Here is a 23,306-nt window from a genome sequence, read left to right as displayed (position 1 = left end):
ACCTTTCTCAGTCTGTAGTGCTATATCCGTTTTTACATTTGATTAATGTGGCTTGCAACTGAATGGCAGTACTGATACAGTTACTGGCAGTAACTGTAATGACAGTTACTAAATGTTTTTCCCATATTTCATTAGAATCCATTTTTCCCAGATTTTATCTTTTTTTTTTTTTTCCGTTTCATTATAGGTAGCTATTAAGAGCTACTGTCCTCTTTACAGTTAGTTGAATAAATGGGGATTTTTAAAATTCCAGATTCTAGAGCAGATGCATGCAGAACTGGGTCAGAAGATGATCTAACTTGTTCTTGCCTTGTCATTGCAAAAAGGGGAGGGAAAAGGAAGAGGGGAAATAACATATAGCAGAGGAAAATATCCCAGTAGGTTGTAAATATGCATATTCCAATTTTTAAAGTTTTTTTTCCTTTAACATGTGACAGAAAGTATGTGGAAAGAGAATTATTCAAGCCCGATGAAGTGCCAGAGAGGCATAACCTGTCTTTCTTCCCCACTGTGAATGACATCAAGAACCACATTCATGAGGTGCAGAAGTCCCTGAGGAACGGGGAGATGGTGTATAATTCAGAAAGCATACCAGCAACGGTACTCTTGGCCTAAGTGTTTCTTTTTGAGTCTTGGAGTTAAATACTGGCAGTCTTATTTAACTTTTACTACTTAGCCATATTTCAGTCAAAATTCTCCCTGACTTTATGTTCCCAGCAGCAAAATTTGCAGTGGAATCTCTGGCTCAGCAATGTTGGATTAAATTTGAATAAAGCCTTTTGACCTTGTTCAGTATTTATCTCATTAGCATTAGATTACTTTTAGTTGATTGACACATTAGGCAATACTAGTACTTACATGAAGACAGCATGAGCTGGAGGCCACGTGGTATGGAGAAATGGACACGCATCAGAAAATTTTTTGCGTGGCTTTGCCATGTACTGTGTTATTGCTACCTTTCTCTATCTGGAAAAATGGGGATGGAACATGTTTCAGATGCAGTCTAAATTAGGGCTTGTGCAGCGTTTTGAATGTGTAAGTAATAATAAATATTAGCAGATAAGCTATAAAAGTGAAGTAATCGTGAAGTATATACTCCAGAACGCTCAGTAACCCTTACAGGTTGTTCCTTAATTTTCTTCTATTTTAACAAGGCGTAAGCCCCCTAACAAGGGATTGTGCCCCCGAACAAGGGGCGCACAGTGATGCTAGTTTTCCTAGTTATGAGGCTGACTGTGAAGGAATTGTCCTTTTAAAATCAGTTTTGCCACACTGTAGTATTAAATCATACTGCGTCATCAGATATTTACCTTTCCGTATGGTGCATTTGCCTCAGGTGAATGACTGATATTTGTTGGTTGGCCAAGTGGTATAACTGTTTGTTTTTCATTTTAAAACCCTCCTACTTTACTGAGGAGGCTTTAACCTTCCTGTTACAGCACATGTTAGAAATCTTTTACAGTGTTTCAGTTTTCAGGGTGATTGGGGGGAGGGTATTTTTTTTTTTTTTTTTGTATTTTTAGTAAACTAAGAACTTATGCAGCAAGTGTAGTTTTAGACATTGGCTTTCACTGCCTGTATTCCTATGTGTCCTATGTTGAGCCTGTGTTCCTGTAGTAGACAAACTTGCACCGTTTCTGAGAACTGAGATCTCTTTCCTTTCAGCTGCAGTGGACCACAGATAGTGCGAATGTTCTCACAGAAACAGTGACTGTTACCTTTGCCTCATCACCTTCAGATGGTAGGACTGTATTAATAACTCAGCTGTCTCCAAATGTGATTTTTTTTTTATTACCTATGTCACAGAAATTCATTTTCCTTCCAAAGGGGTTACTGTCATATCCTTTCACTCAGCTGAAGTTAAGAAGAAGGATGATTTCTGTGTGTCTGTTCTGGGGCACAGGAGAACATATTTTTATTTTGTTGTGTTTTTACCGTTTGTTTGCGTGTGTTGGGGAAACAATATTTGTAATCCTGATGTGGTTGGTGGGAATATGAAAAGTGTAGATCTGGCTTCTATTTAGCATGCCAAAACACCTGAAGATTTTGGTGGGGTGATTATTTTGAAGAGCATTTAGGGCTTGGATGAAGGCGCTAATAATGCATGCAGAGAAATATGAAATTCCTGATGAACAGACTGGTATTCATATCAGTCATGGCACACAGTTGAGAGGAGCTGGATACTCGAGTTCCTTGATGGTCTGGTTTTGGCGCATACTTAACTATCTTGCTAAAAAAGGACTTGAATTCATTTTGGGACTCCCGCTTCTTATGATATCCTTGGCTTATTGATTTCCCCTGCCAAAATCAGGCCTGAACAACTAATGCTGTAATTCCATCATCAGAATTGAGAACACTCTCTTCCTTTATTCTTAATACTTAGAGACACAGGTGTTTAGAGACTGCAGGGCAGTGAGACAGAATGACAGAATGGTTGAGGTTGGAAGGGACCTCTGGAGATCATCTAGTCCGACCCCCCTGCCCAAGCAGGGTCAGCTACAGCACGTTACCCAGGGCCATGTTCCATTGGGGTTTGAATATCTCCAAGGGTGGAGACTCCACAAAGTCTCTGGGCAACCTGTTCCAGTGCTCAGTCACCCTCACATGTTTTCTTTCAGTTCTTTAAGTGGCATAGCTTCTTCAGTAATGTCTGAGGCCAAAGTAGCATCTCTTTCCAGCAATTGCTGGGCCACCTAACAAAGTATTAAACCCTGTACTCTGCCCCAAGAATAGAGTGTAGATTTTATAGAAACTTGTTTTATCCAAATAAGTGTATGACTTAAGGTTTGGGGAGGGTGGTGGTGGTGGAGGGGGATATTGAAGATGCTCATTTGCACTGGTTTTTCTTTGCTGTAAAAGGGTTCTTGCTACAATTACTTCAACTTTAAAATAAGTACTGAAACAAAACGTTTGTAACTAGACCTATGTGTTATCCACGTATTTAGGGTTGCGCATAGGTTGAGGTGCTCCATTGGACTGTAGTGGCTGATTGTAAATTTAAAATAAGGTTATTCTATCCTTTTTCCCTAGTAATAGTCTGTTTCAAGGACGTTTTGCCTAGTGTATGACACAAAAAAGGGAACTTCCATGCATGTTTGTGAATGCTCTCCCCTTCCTATGTGTAATAGGTTTGATATGAAACTCTTCAGGAAAGTTGTTGGCTGTAGCAGGGATATGATTGCAGCAAGGCAGAGGAGCCCAATTGTTTGTATGCATTACATTAACATAATGCTGCAGACTACTTAAATACTGTTAATCTCAGTGGCGTTGCTCTAAAGGGCCAGCTTGTTTCCTTATTTAACTGGAACACGCTGTGGCTACTTGTTGCAGGTAGCTGGTAGATAGTCTGTAGGAATCAAAGGGGCGCTGTCAAGGTTGTTATGCTTAAAGATTTACCTATGTCGACAGTTATCCTCCATTGCAGTTCTTGCCTGAAGAAGTCCTGTTATGTTTGGATTTCTTCCCGCTTTGGCCTCTGCCACTTCTTAATCTGTTTCTTACCTTTGTTGTAGCAGGAAAAACAACCCCCCAAAAGTTTGGCTCATTGTGTGACTTTTCTTAAATGACCTGGTGAACCTAATGCACGTTAAGAGATTCTGTGTACACCAGTGTGTTTACAGTTAGTAAACAGGCCTAAGTTGGGCCACTAAGTTGGGCCTTTTTTTTTTTTTTTTTTTTTGAACTCTTATTTTAGCTGTTACTGCAATGGATCAATTTGAACTGAAAAACATCCTGTACACTTGGAGGCTCTTAAGGTAAGAATTTCGGTGTGGACAACTGTCAGAGGACAGGAGGTAAATTTTTAGGCCGAATTAATTTGAATAGTGTCCTTCTGTTTTAAGGAAGTCTCTTTATTTATTTATTTATTTATTTTTAGGAAAAAGAGGAATTTGCAGTATGAGCAGAGTAACTGTGCTCAAACTTACACATGTACATTAATATTTTATGCTTTTACAGAAAGGCACAGGATAGCTGTGCCTTCCGCAGCTGTGATAACGAGCTTGGCAAGGATGACTTTTGTTATTAATTATCTGAATGCTGATGATGGTTCAGGAAGACCTATTCTTATTTTCTTCTTCTTCCACAGATAGTTTTCCAAGGCAAATTAGCTTATCAAACATGTAAACATTAATCCAGTGCAATACTGGGTTCTAGAGGATTTAGAGAGAACGCAATTTCTTTAGTTTTCTGCACAACACATGCACCAATTCACTGGATATAAGCATATACAGTCCTTCCAGCGTATCTTGTCTCTACTTAAGTAGGTGGGGATGTTTTTGCATGCTGATTGTACTTGATGATAATGTATGTTGCAAGCACATAACTGTATTACAAGTCTAAGCAAAAAGAGAAACGTGACTTTGAAGAAATCGGCTCTCATTCAAATATGTGAAATGGTAGAAAAGGGAAAAAACACTGACTTTTCAAACCACTATTTGTATAAATAATTTAATTTTATTTCAACTTATGCTGAACAGGGACAATTTTACATGGATATGTTCCTTTAATGAGTAATAATAGAACTGAAACCCAACTATTTGCTTCCTTGCTGTGTAGAACTCTCTATCTTTATCTAAAACAGATCCTTCAGCATATGGTACCACTTCTGTTCTCCCTTAGGCATAAGGATCAGTGTAGCTATCAAACTTCCTAAGTCTGTATGTTCCCTTTCACATCTCTTATGAAGTATACTGACAAGCAGTGTCCATATATTTTTAAACTTAGGGCATCAGACTGAGTATCCAATCAGTGTAATAAGTGGGTAGATTAGAATTTCAACTATTTGCTTTGTTTGTAGGTATGCTGGTGTAGCACGTGGCCTCAGGAAAGAACTACTATCTTTTCCTACATATGAATATTCACATATGCATTTGGGATCTCTTTATAGTATTGAAAAGAACCTAAAACTTTGAAGTAGTTGCATTCAAGGAGAATTATGGACTGTATGATGTGGTCAGTAAGATAGAGTTAGAGTTTGCAGCCCGGTATATGCATAAAAATGTATCCCTGGCTGTTCAGATTGCTGGAAACCTTATCGAATTTCTTGCTAGAAAGCTTTTTGTGATTGCTGACCATTCTCAAAGGCTTCCATTTACCAGGCTAATCCATATGCACAGGGCATGTTCTTCTTCTACAGTTACAGCAGTGAAACTGCAAAATAAGAGACTGAGCAATGTCCATTTGTATCTATATAAATACAGTCTTGGCCATAATGTTTTGGGTGTTGTTTCAAACTGGCAATGGAATCGTCCCATGGAAAGTTTTCTTGCAGAAATTACTACCAGTGAATCTCTATTTCCACAAGTTTAGGGGAAATGAAGTCAATCGTTTTTGCATTAAGTAAGAATTTTGAGAATGTGATGTAATCTGTAGGCTGAAAGGCTTCCAGATAAATAGACTTTCTTTAAAATTACATTTGGTGTGATGTAACATAGAAGTCATGCTCATTCCACTACAATGCTTGGAAGGGAGTGAGGAAACTTACAGGATTTCCTGTGCAGGATTTTATTTTGTAAGGCAATCCTTTCTTTTGATATCTGTCTATTATTGAGCCTTTACTGAAGATGTAAACGTGGTGAAATGATTTCATTGCTGCATTGATAGAAATGTTTCGGCCTTTATGTTGTAACTAGAAATTCAAAGCACAGAGTAGGGAGCAATTACTCTGCTCTCCAGACCTGATTTGTTGGTGCTTCTTTTTACAGTCTGAACAGACATATGCTATCTTTCTGTAATATATTTTCCTCATACTCGGCCTTTTTTCTTTAGTGTCTGGGTTCTTCTGCCAAAAAGAGAGAATGGCATATACATGTATTTGTTTTTATGTGTCTGCATTGAGGTTGAATGGACTTTAACTTGTTGGATTCACCAAGGAGATTTTAAACAAGAAGCAGCGAAATCTGTTATAACTGTCTGCTCACTCTCTGTGGCACTCTAGGGAGCTCACCAGCGGAGTCAGTCATCAGCAAAGCAGAATCCAACCAGAGCGGGGAGTCCTTGCTACCAGAAACAGCTCGGCCGTTGTCTTCACTCTCTTCGTTTCAGCCCAAGATATTTGCACAACTTCAGGTACAGTCAAGTTATCTCAGACCTTTCTCAGTTTTACAGAATGTCACATGTTCTGCACTGGGAATGCTGAAGATGAGCTGAGCGCAAGAAGTTTCCTCTCAGCTAAAACACTGACTGAGGGAACATGGATTTTGAAATAGCTGTCAGCTCCTACTCTAACCCCTCTTTTGCACACCATGTTTAGCCTCTAGCTGTAGAACAAGGGATCCCACTGCTATCTTTTGGCACGTTGAAGTTTGAGTCTCTTGTGAGGACAAACCCAAGTAGATGAAGATAGTGGGCTTCTGCCTCAAACCGAGCACCTACTCTTTTTCCAGCAGGTCCAGTCATTTCGTAATGAAAATCCTGCAAAACTGCAGAGGGATAAATTGGTCTTAAGTTTTATTCCTTCTAAATCCTCCTCCAGCCTCTTAAGAAAATCTGTTAAAATCCTAGAACTGCTCCCAACTCAGATCTGTAAAACTTCTAGATTGAAAGGCTGAAGAAGAGGATAAGTATGTCATGCCAGTAGTGCTTCTTCTGAAGATCGTTTCCTTTCAAACTTGTCTCTCTCAGCCTTCTTCCCCAGCTCTCCCTTGGAAAGCTACCTTCTTATTTCCTGAAACCTAGTGAAAAGCATGGCCTCTTCCCTAGGAATGCAGCTTGCAGTATGATACTGCTCTACTTGCTGTTACCCTTCTTTTCTGAAGACAGTCTGGCTCCAGCCTACTCTCTTTTTAAAGCCATATGCTTAGCTTTTAATGACCATCCCTCTTGGGAATGGGCAGTACTAGGGAATCTTGTCGTGTTTTGAAACTGAGTATCACTTCCAAATTAGAGTGTTATGGTCATAGTGGTCTTTTAGGTGCTGCTGGACACTCTTGTCCTTTATTTTGTCTAATACAACCCTAGTCTAAGGATGGCTGGGGCAGACTGTGAAAGAGATGATATACAGGAAGTCCAAAGTTACCCAGTTCCAGCATAGCAAAATATATAGCATTAAATGCAAATTCCTCCTGCTGTAAATAATGATATTTTAGTACTTCTGCCTTCTCTTTCACAGGGTTTACAGCTTCAGTCAACTTTTACCTCCACAAATGGATCAACAGCCCTGATAGCTATAAATAACCATTCCCCTCCCAGCCCTGCAAATCTCTTGGATTCCATAGGAAGCGTGGTAACCAGCCACTCTGTAGTACTTAGTCAGGGGCGCAGCCTGCAAGCGAGTGCTGGCCTAACACGGCATAGCAGTGCAGCCTCTGCTCTTGGACATCTGCCTGGCTCTGAGCAGAATCTTGTCACCATGGGCCAGCTGGTAGCAGTTGGAGGGGTAGATGACCCCAGAAGCCTAGAAGGAGGAGTCCATCAGATTCTCTTGGGAGATGTGCAGACTATTCCAGTACGGATCGTGGACAGCCATCCACTTAGTAAGTTGCAGCCTTCCTAATAACATGTAAATATACAAAATACAATGAATTTTCTTCCATATATCTTGAAGTATAATAGAGATTTGCACCGGGACTGGGGAACTCAGTATCTACCTGTTTCAGCTGGTTCTAATTAGTTTTTACTTGAAAATCTAATTTTTCTAAAACAAAACCCTATTTTTAATACACTTTTTTAATGGAAAACCATTCACATTTTAAAATAATTTTTAGTTTTTTTGCCAAAAATCTTAGTATTTAATTAAACTGATGTTTTCAAAAATATGATGATATTAGGAAAATAAGAATGAAAAATAATCAATATTGAATCTATTTAGAACTTTTGGAAAGGAACTTTTTTTCTGTGACTTCTTTGCACCATCTCAGCAGGTTGGTTACAAAAAAAAAAATTTAATAACCTTTAAATAGGATCATGTATTGATCAATATGCTTTAGGAGTGATCAGTTGGAGCTGTATGTAATTGCTTAGTATTTTAAACTTCTGTCTGAAAATATTGTAAAAATACATATAAAATGCCATAAATAACTTCTTCTCTCTCAAAATAGAAGGCCTCTTAAAACTACTGTTGTCAGGTATGTACACAATCTTTGAATTCTTAGCCACGGAACCTGATTGAGAAGGAAATCTTACATTTAAATAGAAGAACAATTTATAATTCTTTTTGAAGAAAAGCTGTCAGATATGGAGCATATGTAGATCAGTGCAACATATCCTCTTGCCTTTGCAGAGAGTCTGAAATGTTAGCTGTGGAGTATCCTTATATTTTTTGCGTAGTCCATGATTTCTAAAAAGGTGACCTGTGAGTAGTTATGCAGAAACATATAAGTAAAGATGTGTTAAACCACTACTTGCACCTTCCTAATGCCGTTGCTATAATTGTCCGCATATGTCCTGATGACCTTTGCAGGTCAAAACTTTAATTCGTACTAAATTCTGTAATATTTTGAAAAATGGAAATATAAGAATGCGTGAGGAAATAATAAACTTGAAATAAAAGGATACATGAAGAAATAAATTGAAATTCAGACCTGTTAAAGAAACATTGGTATATTTTACTGACAGTATTGTCAAAGTTAAATTTAAGGAATGTTTCTGTCCATTGTATTCAAATGTTTCTGTAGCTGAAAGTATTCTCTTTTATAATTGAATTTGACTACTTTCCTGAGCAATTCTATTTTTATTCTGGATAAAAGAATTTCAGAGAGCTCATCAAATGCACCTCCTCCATTCAGTTGTTCAACCTATTAATTCAGTCTAGACATTGCTGCCTCTCTATTACAGTTTTTTTAGATTATGATTGTTGCAAGTGAATTTTTAAAGAAATATTTTATATAAAAAGAAATGTAGCCAAACAAAATTCAAACTATATTAGTGCGATATATACTACTCTTTTATGTTTTTCCTGTGCTCAAGGCATCAGTCTATCCTTACCAGCCTGTATTTGGAAATTGTGAGAATATTGGTGCCATTCCTAATTGTGTAGAGGACTTGCCTTTAAAATGCACAGGTACTTCTTTTTAAGGGGCCAGTTTGCTTTGTCTGGAGAACAGGAGGACAAGACACAGTCTAGACTGAAGAGGAAGTAATGTTATAGAGTTTATTTGGAGGAAACGCTATATAATTGAACTTACTGGTTTGATCAGTGTTTATTGCAAGATGGTTTTTTTCTCCCCTGTGTGTGTGTGTGTGCATATATGTATGTGCACTTGGTTAAAATTATCCTGTATGCTCTAGGCTCTCTTACACAAGTGGTAATTTAAGAATAAGGTGTTTCCTTATTTGTGGAGTCATTGAGAAATGGCTGTGCCAGTCATGACTGAAGTAAAAATTATTCTTTAAGTCAACATGCCTTAGTGTTAATTTTTTTCAGCCATAGCATCATCTTAAAACAAAACAAACAAAGCAAAAAACCCTTCATAAGATGGTGGATTTATTTTTATAAGGAGAAAAGGAAAAATATTTGGGGGAAAGTAATTTTATAGTTTTACGCTTAATTTTTGTGGATAGAACCTTTTAAATATTCTTACCTGAGGGGGCATTTACTGCAGCAAATTCATGTCAGCTTGCAGTGTCGTATAATACAGAAGACGTAGCTGGTTGTCGAACTACCCAGCAGTTAGCTTCATAAGCACCTTGCCTGTTAGTTTTACTTTCTCAGCTATTATTTTTATTTTAAAAGCATACAGTTATTGGGGCTGAAGTGTTGTCAGCAGAGGTTGGAACTTTAATTTTTGTTTTGTTTTTAAGCTGAAGAAAATCCAGAGGGTATAATCTGCATGAGCCATGTTAAACAAGAACCCAGAGAAAAAGCATCGTCTGTGGAGACGGATAAAATCAGAGACTGCCGGAGTTCCTCTCCTATTTGAATCTGTGAAAGCTGTAAGGATTTTTCAAGTCGGAGGACTCGAAATGTCTTGGAAAGAAAGGGGGATGCTCTCAGAGTTGTGCCATTGTTTTTAAAAGGCGCTGTGACATTCAGACTAGGCATATTTTACACAAGTTCTGATGGATAGCTGCTTTGATTTACAGCTGATACGATTCACTGCCGATTCCTGGTCATTCACTTCCCATGTAGAATGCCACCTCTCTCTTCTCTTTCAAGTGTTGAGGGGTTTGGATGGTATCCAGATAGCCCATTTTGGTTGGCATTTCAGAAGGTTTTCCACAGTTAAATCCTTTAGTTTTAGAATGTGGATCAAAATGTTGGTTTTGTTTATCCCCTTGAGACCCTCAACCGTTACAGTATTCCAAAGACCGTCGAGTCTGCCAGCTCTAAGACCACAGAATCCGACAACAAAGTGCTTCAACACAGCAATAGTTTTGTGACCGAATGAAGGTCCAGGATGCTACATTTCAAAGTGATGGGGGAAGAAGAAAGTGCAACTTTGACCTGATCATAATATTAATGGTGTGAAGATCAAGGAAAAGAGAAAGGTGAGGTTGGTAGGTGAAAGTAAGGTTGAATGATGAAGAAACATGTGTGAATTCTAGCAGTGTATATTTTCAACTTTGACATCTTTAAATTTATGCTCTGGCTTTATAATAAGATTATTTGCTACTTGCAGCCTTTGTGCAGGTACTGTAGCAGCAGTTGGTCATAACATCTAAAAGCAGGAGTCCTGTCTTCTGGAACATGATTGAAGCTGCAGTTTCAGCTTGCCTCCTTTCTGCGTTAGTCTCTTACACTATAAACTCAGATAGATATGATTTAACCTGCTGCTGTTCCTGATGTGCGGCTTATTGATGGACTAGTAACAGAGAGAGGCCCAGGAAGACAAAGCAAGTAATATAAATCCAAGCAATATGTGTAAATATGCTATCATTATAACATTCAGAAAACAAACTTGTCTTTTTTAACAGAAGTAACTACTGACTAAAGTGATCTATATTAGTTAAAATAGTTAATAGGAATCTTTTAAAAACTGAATATGATCAAGGAATTTCTTTCTACAACATTTAAGCCAAAGCCATACTAAGTGACAAGAACTGGGTTGCATAATCTGTGACAGACACATTTCTTTAATAAACCTACAAGTAACTTGGAATCCGTTTAAACAGTAAAATAAATGAAACCGACCCCAACATAGATATCAAGTTAAAGAATGCCGTGGTTTGCTTCAGATGCTGAATTTTTAGAGCAGTGTGTAATCTGTGTACAGCAATACTAACAGTTTCATTATTAGTTCCTACTAAGTTTTTGAGAACTTGATCATAAAAATAGGTTTTTTTCCTGTATGCTGCAAAGAATGCAATCTGAGAAGTTTCTCTTTTTCACACTAAAAAAGAGGAAAAAGATTGTTTGAATTATGTAGAGGAGAAAGGAATATTACTTGAACATAAGGATTAATGTTTTTAAATTGATAGTTTTTTTAACATTTATTCAAGGCATTCACAAATACAATCTAGATACTGGATATTTAATTTTTAATTTCCTTACTTTTGTGTGTTTAAAGCTAAAGCTTTCTAAAGTCCTCCATTGAACCTGGGTTCCAAAAACTTCTATACGCAGCATCTGTTAGGTAGGTGCTATATTTTAGTCTTACCTTAAAATATATTAACTTCTGTGAGGTTAACTAATGATGTTGTTCATTTAAAGCTAATATTTGTGGGTTAGCTTAAATAAGAACTTTCCAATAGGATCATGCTCTTATTAAATAAGAGTGTTCTATCAAGCAAGTGCATAGAGAATCTTCAGTTCTTTGGAGTCTCATGCTTTGTTTCTACACTGACTTCTTTTGTGGTTTGCCATACTCATTTCTGGGTAGGTAAATCCCATGAGGATTACTTTTTAAAATTTTTTTGTTAAATGGTGAAAATTTATCCTGAATGGATGTTCTCTCCTGCTGAGTCATAGTTGTGGAGTACACAGGCAGCAGTTACCTTTTCTTTTCAAAGTCAGTAACAATATGCTAAAGAGTGGGTAGCTCCTTCTACTCTGCTGTATTCAGTGATTCCATTACCTGTTTTTCTTAGGATTTAAACTAATGCGTGACAAGGTGTATCACCTTTTTCAATGTTACTCGTTTCTGAGATTTGCTCCTCGTTTTTGAGAATACTTGTTCTAGAAAGAACAAATTACAGCTAAAGTTTACCAGTGATAGCTTATTTCAGTTTTAGTTTCCTTCAAAGAAGGTGATGGATTTGTGGCTGGAGAAAAAAGTTAAGGAAAGATAAGTTACATTTCCACCAGTTCTTACTTAGTTCCCTCGTTGATAGGTCTGTTCTTGAACAGTCACTGTTCTTCCCAGCATGAGCTACAGTCTAATCCTGTGCTGAACGATATTTCTGAAGGTATTTCTATTTTTGGTTAGTGCTTGCAGCTGGAGGAAATGCTCTTTTAGTCCATTTTGAATAGTAAGCTATGAAGTGACTTTTATAATCTAGCCTGATTTGCGTGGTAACCTGAAAACAATAGAACGAAAAGTTGGAAGCAATTTAAAGAGGCAGTAATTAATTAAGAGCTAACAGTTGATTTTAAAAACTGGAGATAAGAGCTGTAGTTCTGTTCATAGAAATACTTTATTTGAAATGTTTCTTCAGTCAATACTCACGTTTTTGTTTCTAGATACCTTCATTTTCTCAGAATTCCAGTTCTTTAGCTTCCAAACGCCTACTCCAGTTTATTACTATGTTGTCTTTTAATTTAACATAACCTTTCCTCTTCAAAGAGTACATTTACATTAGTTTTGTATGTTTTGCTGATGAGGGTCATGAACTCATCGCTCGTGCCCAGTCTCTATACTCACATTAACATTTTAGTTTACTAATATCCACTTAAAGTTTATACAAAAAATCTCTCATATGTGTATATAAAAAAACTCACAAAGAAACAATACCAACTTCAATGCACTTAAATGTGTTTGATTAGAATACTCAAGGTTGATTTTTGTGATAAAGTGTATCATTTGGTACAAAGAAGTCGGTTATGACTTTGTTTGTGACATGTTTTTCTCATGTTTACATTGTTTCCTTGTGATTGTTATGTTCAAGTGTTTATTTTGCCAACCTAGAAATCCTGCATTTCCACAGTGCTGTAAATGAGGAAATTATTTTCCAGTCTATTCTCATTGTTCTTTACTCATAGCAGTGGTTGATTGGCATCACAAGAAGGGCTCTGCTTATATATGTGCCTGCAAAAATAGTTTTTTGCTAAAAGGTAGAGAAGACTTTAGAAGACATATATCCATAGCTCTTATTCAAGGCTGGCAGCTTCTTGGTTGGAAAGCAGTAATGTCAGTGAGTCCTTTTTGTGCTATTCAAGAACTCAAACTTGGTCATGTGGTATGAAGATTATTGCAGCTTGTACAAAATCTAGAGAGACAAATGTATGTATATGTGTATATATATATATTTATATAGTAATTTAATGTGTAATATTCCAATCCAAATGTAAACTACTACTTCTAAAGATATGGTCTATGTTGTTGTTATGGGGGGGGGCTCATGGGGAGAAATGCAAGAGCTACTTGAGGGCAGTGGTTGCTGGGGAGGAAGGAGTGAGCAAGTAGGACAACTCCAAGGAGGCCAGGGGGAAGAATTCAGGTCCTGAGGGCATGTGAAAGATAAGGGCCCTGTGAGGAGGGCCACAGGGGCTGTGCTAGGGCTCTGGAATGGGGTTTTGAGCCCATCACAAAGGCCTGGTGCAGCTCCAGAATCCGTGGCAGTAGTGGGCTGGGTGAGTTCATGGTGGGAATTTGCAGATATGGAAGAAGAGGAAGGCCTGGCCTGGCCTGCAGACCAAGAGAGATGCCTGAGTTTTGGTGAGTACAAGAGAGAACTAAATGTCTTCCCATAGTCTGAGATGCCCGTTCTTACCTTTTTAATACCAAGAAGAAACTCCTCTTGGAGCTCCAGCACAGTAGTATGGCCTCTCTTCCTTTACATTTTACTGAGGAAAGTATGCCTTTTTTCCCAACTGAATTAATTTGCTGCTCCCCTTGTCCCTCTGATCGCAGCTCTGCCTACCTCAAGCGTGCTCAGTCTCCATCCAAGTCTCTCTCCCTTCACGCTCACTAAAGCTCGCACCCAAATCCCCTGCGCTCAGTCTCTCTGATTCTCAGTGTTTCACTGTGACAATGTTGGAAACAGTTGATGAGTTCCCTCCACAAGTAAATACTGGTGAGGTTTACCTTTATGTCAGTGTTTCTTTCTGTTTCATCTCCCCAGGATCCTAAGTCTCTCTGTTCCTTCAATTTAATTAAGGTTTTTTTCCTTGCTTTGTGGTTTATCAACCACGCCTCCAGCCATGGGAGCTGGATGAATACCAGGCACCCAGCTTTCACAGGGCCATTGCTTCATGCACAGTACCTGAAGAGATTTGAGAAAACAAGGGGGAAAATGATAGTTTCTGCCTACTGTTAGTGCTTTATATGGAGAAACTGGCCTCTCCCCTTCTGTAGCACTTGAGTTGCTGATTTTGCTTGTGGATAATAGCTTACTGTTGATTGAAACTTATGGTTTGTTCCCTTAAGCCTATTCAAGCAGATACATGCTCAGAAGACTAGGTAAGAAGAATCTGTTCCAATAAGAATAGAAATTGTGCTGTAACTGAGGATGGGGCTGTGAAAAGGTACTGCTCTTCATGGATCTCTGTTGAGCAAGTTCTCCTTGATCTGCCCTTCCGTTCTGAACAAGGCTTTCTTTGGAATAAACTTCAGAGTCTATCCCATTAGTAGCAATTATCTTCTCCCAGCAACAGCGCACCTTGTTAATGAATAAAAGCAGCATAGTGTAAAACAGGCTCTGTTGGTTTTTCTGTGTAGGTCAGGTGTCCAGCTCGTCCACCCAACAGCCAGCAACTAAGGTATGATGTGGGGGAAGGAGGAGGGGAAGACAAAAGTCTCAGCACAAGACAGGAGTGTGTTTTGTGGTGTTTTGTGTTTTGCCTCACCCCCATCTCCCTCCCCCCTCCCCCCCCCCCAGTATAAGGTGTTACATCTTAGTATCTCATTCCATTTCTAATCTATGTGACAAATGATGTTTATTTTCTTAAGTGATTTAATGTGTTTTCTGGGGAGTTATCAGAAGAATGATCATAAATACTACTACCATATCATGGAAGATATTAGTGGGTGTTTGTCATCTAGGGCCCCATCCTCAGGTGTGTTAGTATAAAAAGAGTTTAAAAGGCATTGACAGCTTTCTGAGGAAAAAAGCCGAGTGCCCTCGTCATAAGGGGTCTTCCCTGGCCAGACAGTTGGGATGCTGTGGGAGTAATCCTCGTAAAGAGTCCATTAGCCTGCGCTAGGTAGAAGAAACTCTGCAGTAGGTATGTATATGATAACCTTCTTGTGGGAAAAGTTATCTTTGATTGCCTGATAGTTTTAAGTGATATATGTGTGTATCGAATTGTATGCACTTAAAAGAAAAAGAAAATGAAGACATGCATATAGTTACTTGCATGTAGTTCTCTAATACAGTTTTAATTACTGTGGTTAGATGGTACATATTTTTTAGGTCATGTATAATTAGGTCTTTTTTTTAATGTGGATAATTGGAATTCATGTTCTTACAGCAACCGTTTTCAGCACTCTGCAATGCAGCTTGTTTCGTCATTTGGCATGCCCTGGGCTGCCTGTTCAGACAAGAGCATGTTGGTCTAAGCAAATTAAATTTCTTTCTCTTCCAGATCCTTTTTCTAATGAAGATTGATAAGACTCAGAGGAGGATGAAAATCTCTTTGTAATATAACTGTTGACTTCTGAGTCCTCAGTATGAACGGACTAGAGAGCAAAAGCTTACATGCTCTTGCATCTGCCATGCTGTGATACTGTACAGCATGACAGTATCAGTACAGCATAGGCTGCTACCAAAATACTACTAAATTTTCAGCTCTCTCCTTAGGTTAAATGCTGGTGAATTTTGGTGGCTCCAGCAAAGCTCAGAGACCGCTTCTGCTGTTTATAGAATAGTCATTGTCTTTAGAAACTGTTTAAAACATAATAACGTATGACAATCAAATGGCAATAGGAGAGACAGAAACTCTTCATCAGGAGGAGATCAGTGGGAGAGGGAGGAGTCCAATCCAAACGTCCTCATACCCAAACGAATGTCTTCTGTGCTAGTCTCGACTGCACCCCTTGAGAAAGGGGGTTGATCCGTCTTTGTGTTCTGACATAGTTGTTCTTTCTGTTTGTCCTCTCAAGAAGTTCTACCAGCTTGCAAGGGACATCAAGATCCTGAAGAAAATGTGTAAGATCCTATGGGAAGACCTGCAGGAACAGAAGAGATTAGAGGATGACAACATGACTTACTTAAAGCTCCCATTCTTTGGCGAGAAGGAAAGGATTTTTCTGCAGGAAATAAAAGTAAATCTCTTCAAGTATTAGAATTAGTGTGTTTCTCCGTTCTGCTTGACAGGATGCCTAGTACCTGGACCGGTCTCAATGTTCATTGATATTTTGGTAAATATTCATATAAGTATGTATCCAGGCACTGCCATCTTTGCATGGCATGTTGAAACAGGGCCAGTGGTACTTCCTGATCTTGTACTGTCGGTGTATACTTTCTTAAAGTAAATACAAACCTTGTTTTGTAATGAAACAGTGGTAAGCTTTTGTCTGAAGTTCTCTGATAGAAGCTTTTTACGGAGTAAGCTTTAAGTTAAAATAGGCAATGTACTAGCTCCACAGAAATTTGTCTTGTGAGGAAATGTTAGTGTATACTTGCTAACTCTGTGATAGCCTTAAACAACCAAAGCCTTTCCCAATATATTTTGTTTTGTTCTTTTTATCCAGAACAAGAAACATTCCAAACTGCACTTCGATACCAGCCAGTTCAGAGCTTCAAAGGTCCAGCACCTTTTGTTCTTCTGCAGGTGGTCTGCAAATCAGTGATGTGTTCAAGGTGTCCCACAAAAAAAGGAGCAGCAATTACTGAGCCAAACTCACACAAGGGCAGGCACCATACCTGAATCCCGACCACTTCTCCCATCACATGAGGGCACTTCCTCAAACAGTGCTTTTTAAATATCTCTTAGGAAAAACTTTTGATACTGGTCAGCAGTGGGGGGGGGGGGGGAAGGGAAATCAATTTCCCTTTTCTTTGAAACTTAAAGTTTAATAGCAGTTCAGCTAATTAGCCACCAGCTTGGCCTAAAAATTGTATTTTAGCCTAGCTCTAAATGTCTAATGTTTAATTCCTTAAGGACCATGTTAAAAACTCAGTCATGCTTTGTCTGGGCACTGTTGTGTTGGATATAAATTTAGCAATTTCTCGCAGATATTCCTCTTAAAATGAAATGAGAGAGAGAGAGAATTGAGAATTAATTATGTATGTTTCTTAAAGATGACACTGTTCAGCTTTCTGAAGTGTTAAGGTGTTTCCTTTATGGCTTCTACTTTTAGCTCTTAGTTCATTAGATGTTGAATTTTTTTCTCAGGATCATTTACCTCTGAGAGTAATCGAGATAACTAGGAAGAGACCGGCATGGAGAACAAAAGAGGAAGTGAAGTTCTTACAAAGCTGCTTGAACGAGATAGAAAGCTATCAGTGTTACGGCTTGAGACTGCAATTTCTTCTGGCTAAAGTGATTCGCTTTGAATGGTAAATGTGTTTTTGCATTATGCAAAATTTTTTTTATAGCTGATTTTAGTGCTATTTATTCTCTGAACTCACAGCTAAGGGAATCTGGCCAAAAGCTGGAAAGGTAACCATGTAAGTTATGTCTTCAGTCCACTAGGTGTCTTCTGAATGCAAACTGGTATAACAACTTCATGTTCTGCTGTTAACAAAAGTGTTAACAGCTGTGCTGTTATCATATCTGAGGTTCTTTGTACAGCTTATGGTCTACCTTCTACATGCTGGAGGGATTGTAATGGCTGTGATTTTTTCAAAGCTGCATAATTGAGTTAGTTTCTTAGTTTCTTAACTAATACTAATTCTCACTAGAAATTTAAAATTATAATAAAGAAATTGCATTAAACATTCCTCTCCCATTTAAGTCCTGCTGTCTGTAGTCCTCCCTTTCCTAGAAAATCATAACTTGACCCTTTTCACTTTTGAGGTACAAAGTACTTCAAACTGAGACAGTGGTAGGAGCTTTTGTCAAATCTCAAGCTCTTACTCCAAGAGGTGGTCCTTTGTCAGAGTACGGAGCTGACAGTGTTACGTGTCCCTTACTTTGTGTTGGGACGCAACCAGAGATGTCTCTTTTGGGACCAACTATCAGTTCCCTGTGAGATGAATTCGAGCTGGGACGACTCTTCTTTGTAATTATAAGCCTTAAATCTGGTGGTGTTTTGTGGGAACTTCTTATTGGCAAGTGACTTTAACAGCTTTTACTAGTGCGTATGAAAACAGTAGTTTTGGTAAGAGGAATAGGCTGTGAATCCAGTGTTATAGGAGGTGTTTGACCTCTGTTGAATGATCTTTCCTTACATCATTACATTTGGCAGCAATTTCTGTTGTTTCTTGCGGCAGAAATCTCAGAGGGAAGGAGATGGAGAAGATGGGAATCTTCTTGACCTTCTTCTTACCCAAACCCATCTTTGAAAGACTACTGAGAACAGATGATCCACAGTGTGAGGGCTTTACTAGTTTTAATCCTACATCTTCACAGTAATTTGGGCATATGGGTTTTTCATGTCAGGTTCTAGTTCATGTCTAACTTTGAACACAAGGCAAGCCATAGCATAGCCTCTCCCTGGCCTCCTCATATTTTTTTCCCTCTCTTACTGCAATACTCGCACTCGAGTACTTTTTGGGAGTATGATTTTAACACATTCCCGTCTACAAATTTTCTACCTTTCTCCCACCATCCTTTTCTCTCCCCCAGAAAAACACAGAAATAAATGTTCTTCTTTATTTAAAGATCTTTTCTGTATCCTCCTCAGTTCACCACGTTGGGGATGAATTTTCTCCCAGCTTTATTGTGCTGGAGGTTGATTCCTTGCATAGCTGAAATGCAAGATGCCATTAGGTTTTGCTTGAGGAGGAGGGAGAGGCAGTGGTGAGCTCCGCTTCTCCCATCACTCTAGAAGTCCTTGCAGGAAACGCCTGCCACAGGTTCTGCTCGTGCACCTGTGTCTTCCTGTCAGGCCAGCACAACTGCAGAGTTGTGCTGAGAGCTGGATCTTGCACTACATGTACCAGCAGATTATGAGTCCAAATAACTGTCCTCCCCCTTTTTTTTTCTTTTGAAAACGGGTCAGTCTGTGGTTTTGGTCCCTTGTGAACCCCACAAACAACTCTGTGGGCACAACTTGAGGGGCAAGCCCTGGAGAGGGCTTCTCAATCATCAGAGGTGTCAGTCTCATAACGTTCCCAAGCCTTGGAAACAGCGGAATGCAGTGATACAAGAGGAGATACTGCTTCATAATGAGTGAAGGGAAAACGAAACTGCTTTAGATGGACTGGACTAATGAAAGTATTTCATGCTGGCATCTACTACTATAGAGTGAATTTGGGCAATCCTTAGCTGGTTTACAGGGCTTCCTGGGTAGTCTCACATGTATTTGACTAAAAATTTAGATCTAAACTGAAGTCACAGGGGTAAATACTTTGTGATCTCACTTTGATCACTGCAAACAATTATTTCCTTGAATATTTTAAGTGTGGCAGAAAATGGATCAATTTTCACTTTTTAAAAGCCATTCTGTGGGTAGAAAGGAGTGCACTTTTATGTTTGAATCAGGACTTACGTTTCTGGACGTGTTCTGGTTGGGCCTTTCAAGTTCTGTTCATTCACCTTGGTACAATAGTAAATCTCAGCTGCAGAGCCAACTCAGGAACAGGTCTAACTCATTACATTTGTGCTGGATAATACCAGTCATATACCTGTTTTCCAGGTTTGAACGTGGGAGAGTCATCCTCAAGAAAGGACACTGCAGCAAGAGTTTCTACTTCATTTACTATGGCAGTGTTGCTCTTACAGATGATGAGGATGGTAGCAGTGCCTTGACAGCGCTGTATCCTGCAGTGCTTCAGAAGGGGGCAAAGTTTGGGGTGAGTGGCATCTATGGTAAAAATACTGTTAGTTCACGCATGGGAAAATAAATGGAATAAGCAGCGTTTGGGAATGAGATCTATGTTCCTATGCTTTTCAGAGCTTACCCTTCTATTGCAATAAGAAGGGAACTTCCTTGGAAGATAAGTTGTGTTGTATGTGATTCCTTATTTAAAAAAAAAAAAAAAAAAAAAGGCTAGCTAGTACTGGCCATCGTGGGTAAGTAGACAGGACAGTAGGTGAGGTGGACCATTAATGGTTTCTAATGGGGGCAGTATTTGGAGTACAAAACTGATGGATAAATTCCTAGCATTAACTGTGTTAATCTCTCTCTCATTCCCTTCTCTCCACTTCTCACCATGAAAGGAAGCTTCCTTATTAAAAGGAACAAGGCGGCTTGCTACAGTTGTCTGTATGGAGGACACAAAGCTATTTGTGGTGGATAAGGACGACTTCTTTGCTAATAAATTAGATGAAGAGCTTCGGGAAGAATTGTGCTATCGATATAACTTCGTCAAGTAATTTTTTCCAATGTTATCACCCACTTTTGCTTATTGTTTGACTGTTTAACTACGGTATAATCTATTCCATAAACTTCCCCAGCTTTGTGAAGGCCATGGATAAAATGCATATAACAATTGTCTTGTCTCATGAGGTTCTGTGACAAGGAAAGGAATTCCCCATTGTACAGTTGTCACAGACAGCCATGGTACTTTGCCACGAGCTGCTCTGGAAGCATGCATGATTATCCATGTTCCCTAGCTACTAATCCTGTCCCCCACCTTTTTTTTTTTTTTTTTTTTTTTAAACTAATGCACTCTATAAATTTATAGACAACTTTGGTTAGGCAAGGTGAATTTTCACTGAATGCTATGCTTTGCTTTGCATCATGAAACTGCGCCAACTTAAAAAAAGACACCGACTAACCTAGAACTGGATTTTTCATTTCCAGGAGCCATGGCCTAGGGTTTATCAGTTACAACTGCAAAAAGATCAGTGTTTTTTATAGTTAAATATGTTTTTCAGTGAGCTCATTGTTAGGCAGGCTATGAAAAAAGCATCTGTATTGCTTGTCTTTCAGAGGTGTGAACTTCTTTGCAGAGTGGTCTAAAAGATCAATAGTCAGCATAACTAATAGCTGCAAAGTGGAAAAGTTTTACTACGGACAGGTGATAAAAAAAGATATCACGAAGTCAGATAGTGTAATTCTCATTAGTAAGGTAAGATCCTTCACAGATTTACCAAAGGCTAATATTCTTGGTGGTATGCTGGCATTTCTTTAGAGCCCACAAAAAAGAAAAAAAAACCCGGTAATTACAGGCCATTACTGAAAGAACTAGGAAATAATGTACTTTGTAAAATAACAGACCTTGGTGGGTTTGGTTTCTGTTGGTTTTGTCATGCTTTTACTTAGTGTCCGACTCCTTTGCAAACCCTGTGTAGGATCTATTTTACCAAAGATCGGGTCTCTTCTGCAGTGCGTGTTACTGGTTAATATGTCAGAGCCTAATACACAAGTTCTTCATGGCAAGAAATATATTTTTTCCTCATATTCTCTAACATAAGTAGTATAACTGTTTAAATATTAAATGGCAGTTATCAAAAGACACTTGAGAGAAACTTCACATGTTCCATATTTACTCTTTTATCTCTTCTTTGCTTTTGGAATAGATGAATTCCTCTTTTTTTTTTTTTTTTTTTTGATGGGAGCAGTGAAATAACTATTTTCAAATGAGCTATAGGGCCTTAGCTGCATCAGAAATGGTTTTAGGCAGGGAAAACAAATATCTTTAATTTTGAAGAGGCTCAGGACACCTCTGGACTCACAAAAACACACGATACCTTTCAGGCATAATATTATAAAGATCAATAAGGTTTCCAGAGATGTTTTAATGGCATCATACACAAATGCATTATATGCAAGCACTGTGAGGCAGTGATACTTCCTGCTTTTTTCTGAGATGCCTCAGAGACTTTGCGTTTGTTGTTTAGTGGCTTGCCAGCTGACATACCAGCTGAATGATAATACCAGCTGAATGATACTAAGAAAAGAGTTAGCAATAAACGCTTTGCCCACAATTATACTGCTTAAACCCAGAATCAGAGGCAATAGCTGGCATATTTTCATTTTTTTCCATGAAGGTAACTGTCTTGAGATATTTGAAGAGGAATAAATGTGTGTGTTCTCTGTAGTGCTGTCTGGTGACAAAAATAACAGGTTAATTTTATTGGGAGGGCTTTCTGGGACCCATGATCAGTTAGTGCTAATCGTATCATAAGCTGTCAATATTGTCATTTGGGCTTTTTTTCAGATTTCTAGTTGCCATAACTTACTTTTTTCAGGGGATTTTTGTCTACTCATTCCAGTGGTCGTGCTGCCTCTCTGGGATGTGAGATGTTGTAGCACTGTTTACTAATTTAATTAGAAAAGATTTATTTACTGTTACTTAGAAAACTTACAGAAAGACTAGTACAATAGACTGTCCAGGGAAAGCTAATGTTACAGGGAAGGGCTTATCTAGTGCTGCTGAGAAGGCAACAGTCTTGGAAGCTGGCTCCAATTCTGCCACTCAAAGAATCCAGAAGCAACTTTTTGAGGTTGTTGCAACTTTCCTTCATGCTGCTCTTTCCACTATCAGACAACCGCTTATGTATACCTCACTTGCTGCCTCTAAAGAGTATTATGAGTAACTATTGGCATTTTGAAAAATCAGAGGGGAGTAATTGTTTAATGCTGTCATTGTTGAATCATAGCATTCATGATAATACCTGAAGCAGAACTGCTTTTTGCCAGATCAGCAAAAACTTGTCATCTTTGTCTGCTTACGGAGTAAGAAAAAGACTGATTTGCTTAAAGCTGCCAAGGGCATCAGCATGTTAATGTTATAATGCCTGTTTGTATTATTAGGGAACCTGTGAAATATTGCGCCCAGTTGATCTCACTGCTTGCCCATCCTATCACAAATGGATCCGTCGACAGCTCACAGGTCTTCCCAAGATTAGCACTTGCCTCACCAGGAAAACTGGTAAGCTGCACTCGTTTTCAGGCTTTATCTGTAAACTTCGGAATGACCATCAAGTTAGTAACTCAGAACTTTATTGCCTTTTGTTACCTGTATCTTGTTACTGTAATTTCATAGATACAAAGTAATTGTGGAAGGGATGGTTGTGCAATTCTGTTCTAAAGTCCTGTATAACATAGGCCAGGTCAAACTCAGTAGCCACAGGTGCTTTGTAAAGCTGAACTTTGCCCTAATGTTGTTATTAGGGTTGAAGAGTAATTCCAGAGCCTTTTTACATGCTCTAGACATCTTTTTTACGGTGAGGAGAAAGCCATTTGCTTTTAGCCTTACCTTCTACCTTGACT

General features: G+C 38.7%; 2 protein-coding genes across 7 annotated transcripts in view; both read left to right on the top strand.

The window, feature by feature from the left end:
- CARF (calcium responsive transcription factor) overlaps positions 1 to 16,301 on the top strand; it is a 44,637-nt gene extending 28,336 nt beyond the window's left edge. For all 4 annotated transcript variants that reach the window (XM_068948091.1, XM_068948094.1, XM_068948093.1 and 1 more), the window contains exons 11-15: positions 438 to 600; positions 1,666 to 1,741; positions 5,939 to 6,069; positions 7,112 to 7,475; positions 9,742 to 16,301. In XM_068948091.1, the coding sequence (XP_068804192.1) occupies positions 438 to 600; positions 1,666 to 1,741; positions 5,939 to 6,069; positions 7,112 to 7,475; positions 9,742 to 9,860 (853 nt within the window). In that variant the 3' untranslated portion in view covers positions 9,861 to 16,301. The remainder of the gene's footprint in view (positions 1 to 437; positions 601 to 1,665; positions 1,742 to 5,938; positions 6,070 to 7,111; positions 7,476 to 9,741) is intronic.
- CNBD2 (cyclic nucleotide binding domain containing 2) overlaps positions 13,697 to 23,306 on the top strand; it is a 29,164-nt gene continuing 19,554 nt past the window's right edge. For all 3 annotated transcript variants that reach the window (XR_011141821.1, XR_011141822.1, XM_068948103.1), the window contains exons 1-8: positions 13,697 to 13,754; positions 14,757 to 14,797; positions 16,140 to 16,301; positions 16,731 to 16,784; positions 17,375 to 17,538; positions 19,782 to 19,938; positions 20,306 to 20,457; positions 22,848 to 22,965. Coding sequence is in view for 1 of the 3 variants with exons in the window: in XM_068948103.1 (XP_068804204.1) it covers positions 13,697 to 13,754; positions 14,757 to 14,797; positions 16,140 to 16,301; positions 16,731 to 16,784; positions 17,375 to 17,538; positions 19,782 to 19,938; positions 20,306 to 20,457; positions 22,848 to 22,965 (906 nt within the window). In the remaining 2 variants the exon portion in view is untranslated. The remainder of the gene's footprint in view (positions 13,755 to 14,756; positions 14,798 to 16,139; positions 16,302 to 16,730; positions 16,785 to 17,374; positions 17,539 to 19,781; positions 19,939 to 20,305; positions 20,458 to 22,847; positions 22,966 to 23,306) is intronic.

This window comes from Struthio camelus, chromosome 6 (assembly GCF_040807025.1).
Source record: "Struthio camelus isolate bStrCam1 chromosome 6, bStrCam1.hap1, whole genome shotgun sequence".
In the NCBI taxonomy this organism is placed as follows: domain Eukaryota; kingdom Metazoa; phylum Chordata; class Aves; order Struthioniformes; family Struthionidae; genus Struthio; species Struthio camelus.
The sequence above is the reverse complement of the archived record's forward strand: the minus strand, read 5'-3'. Positions and strand labels throughout refer to the sequence as shown.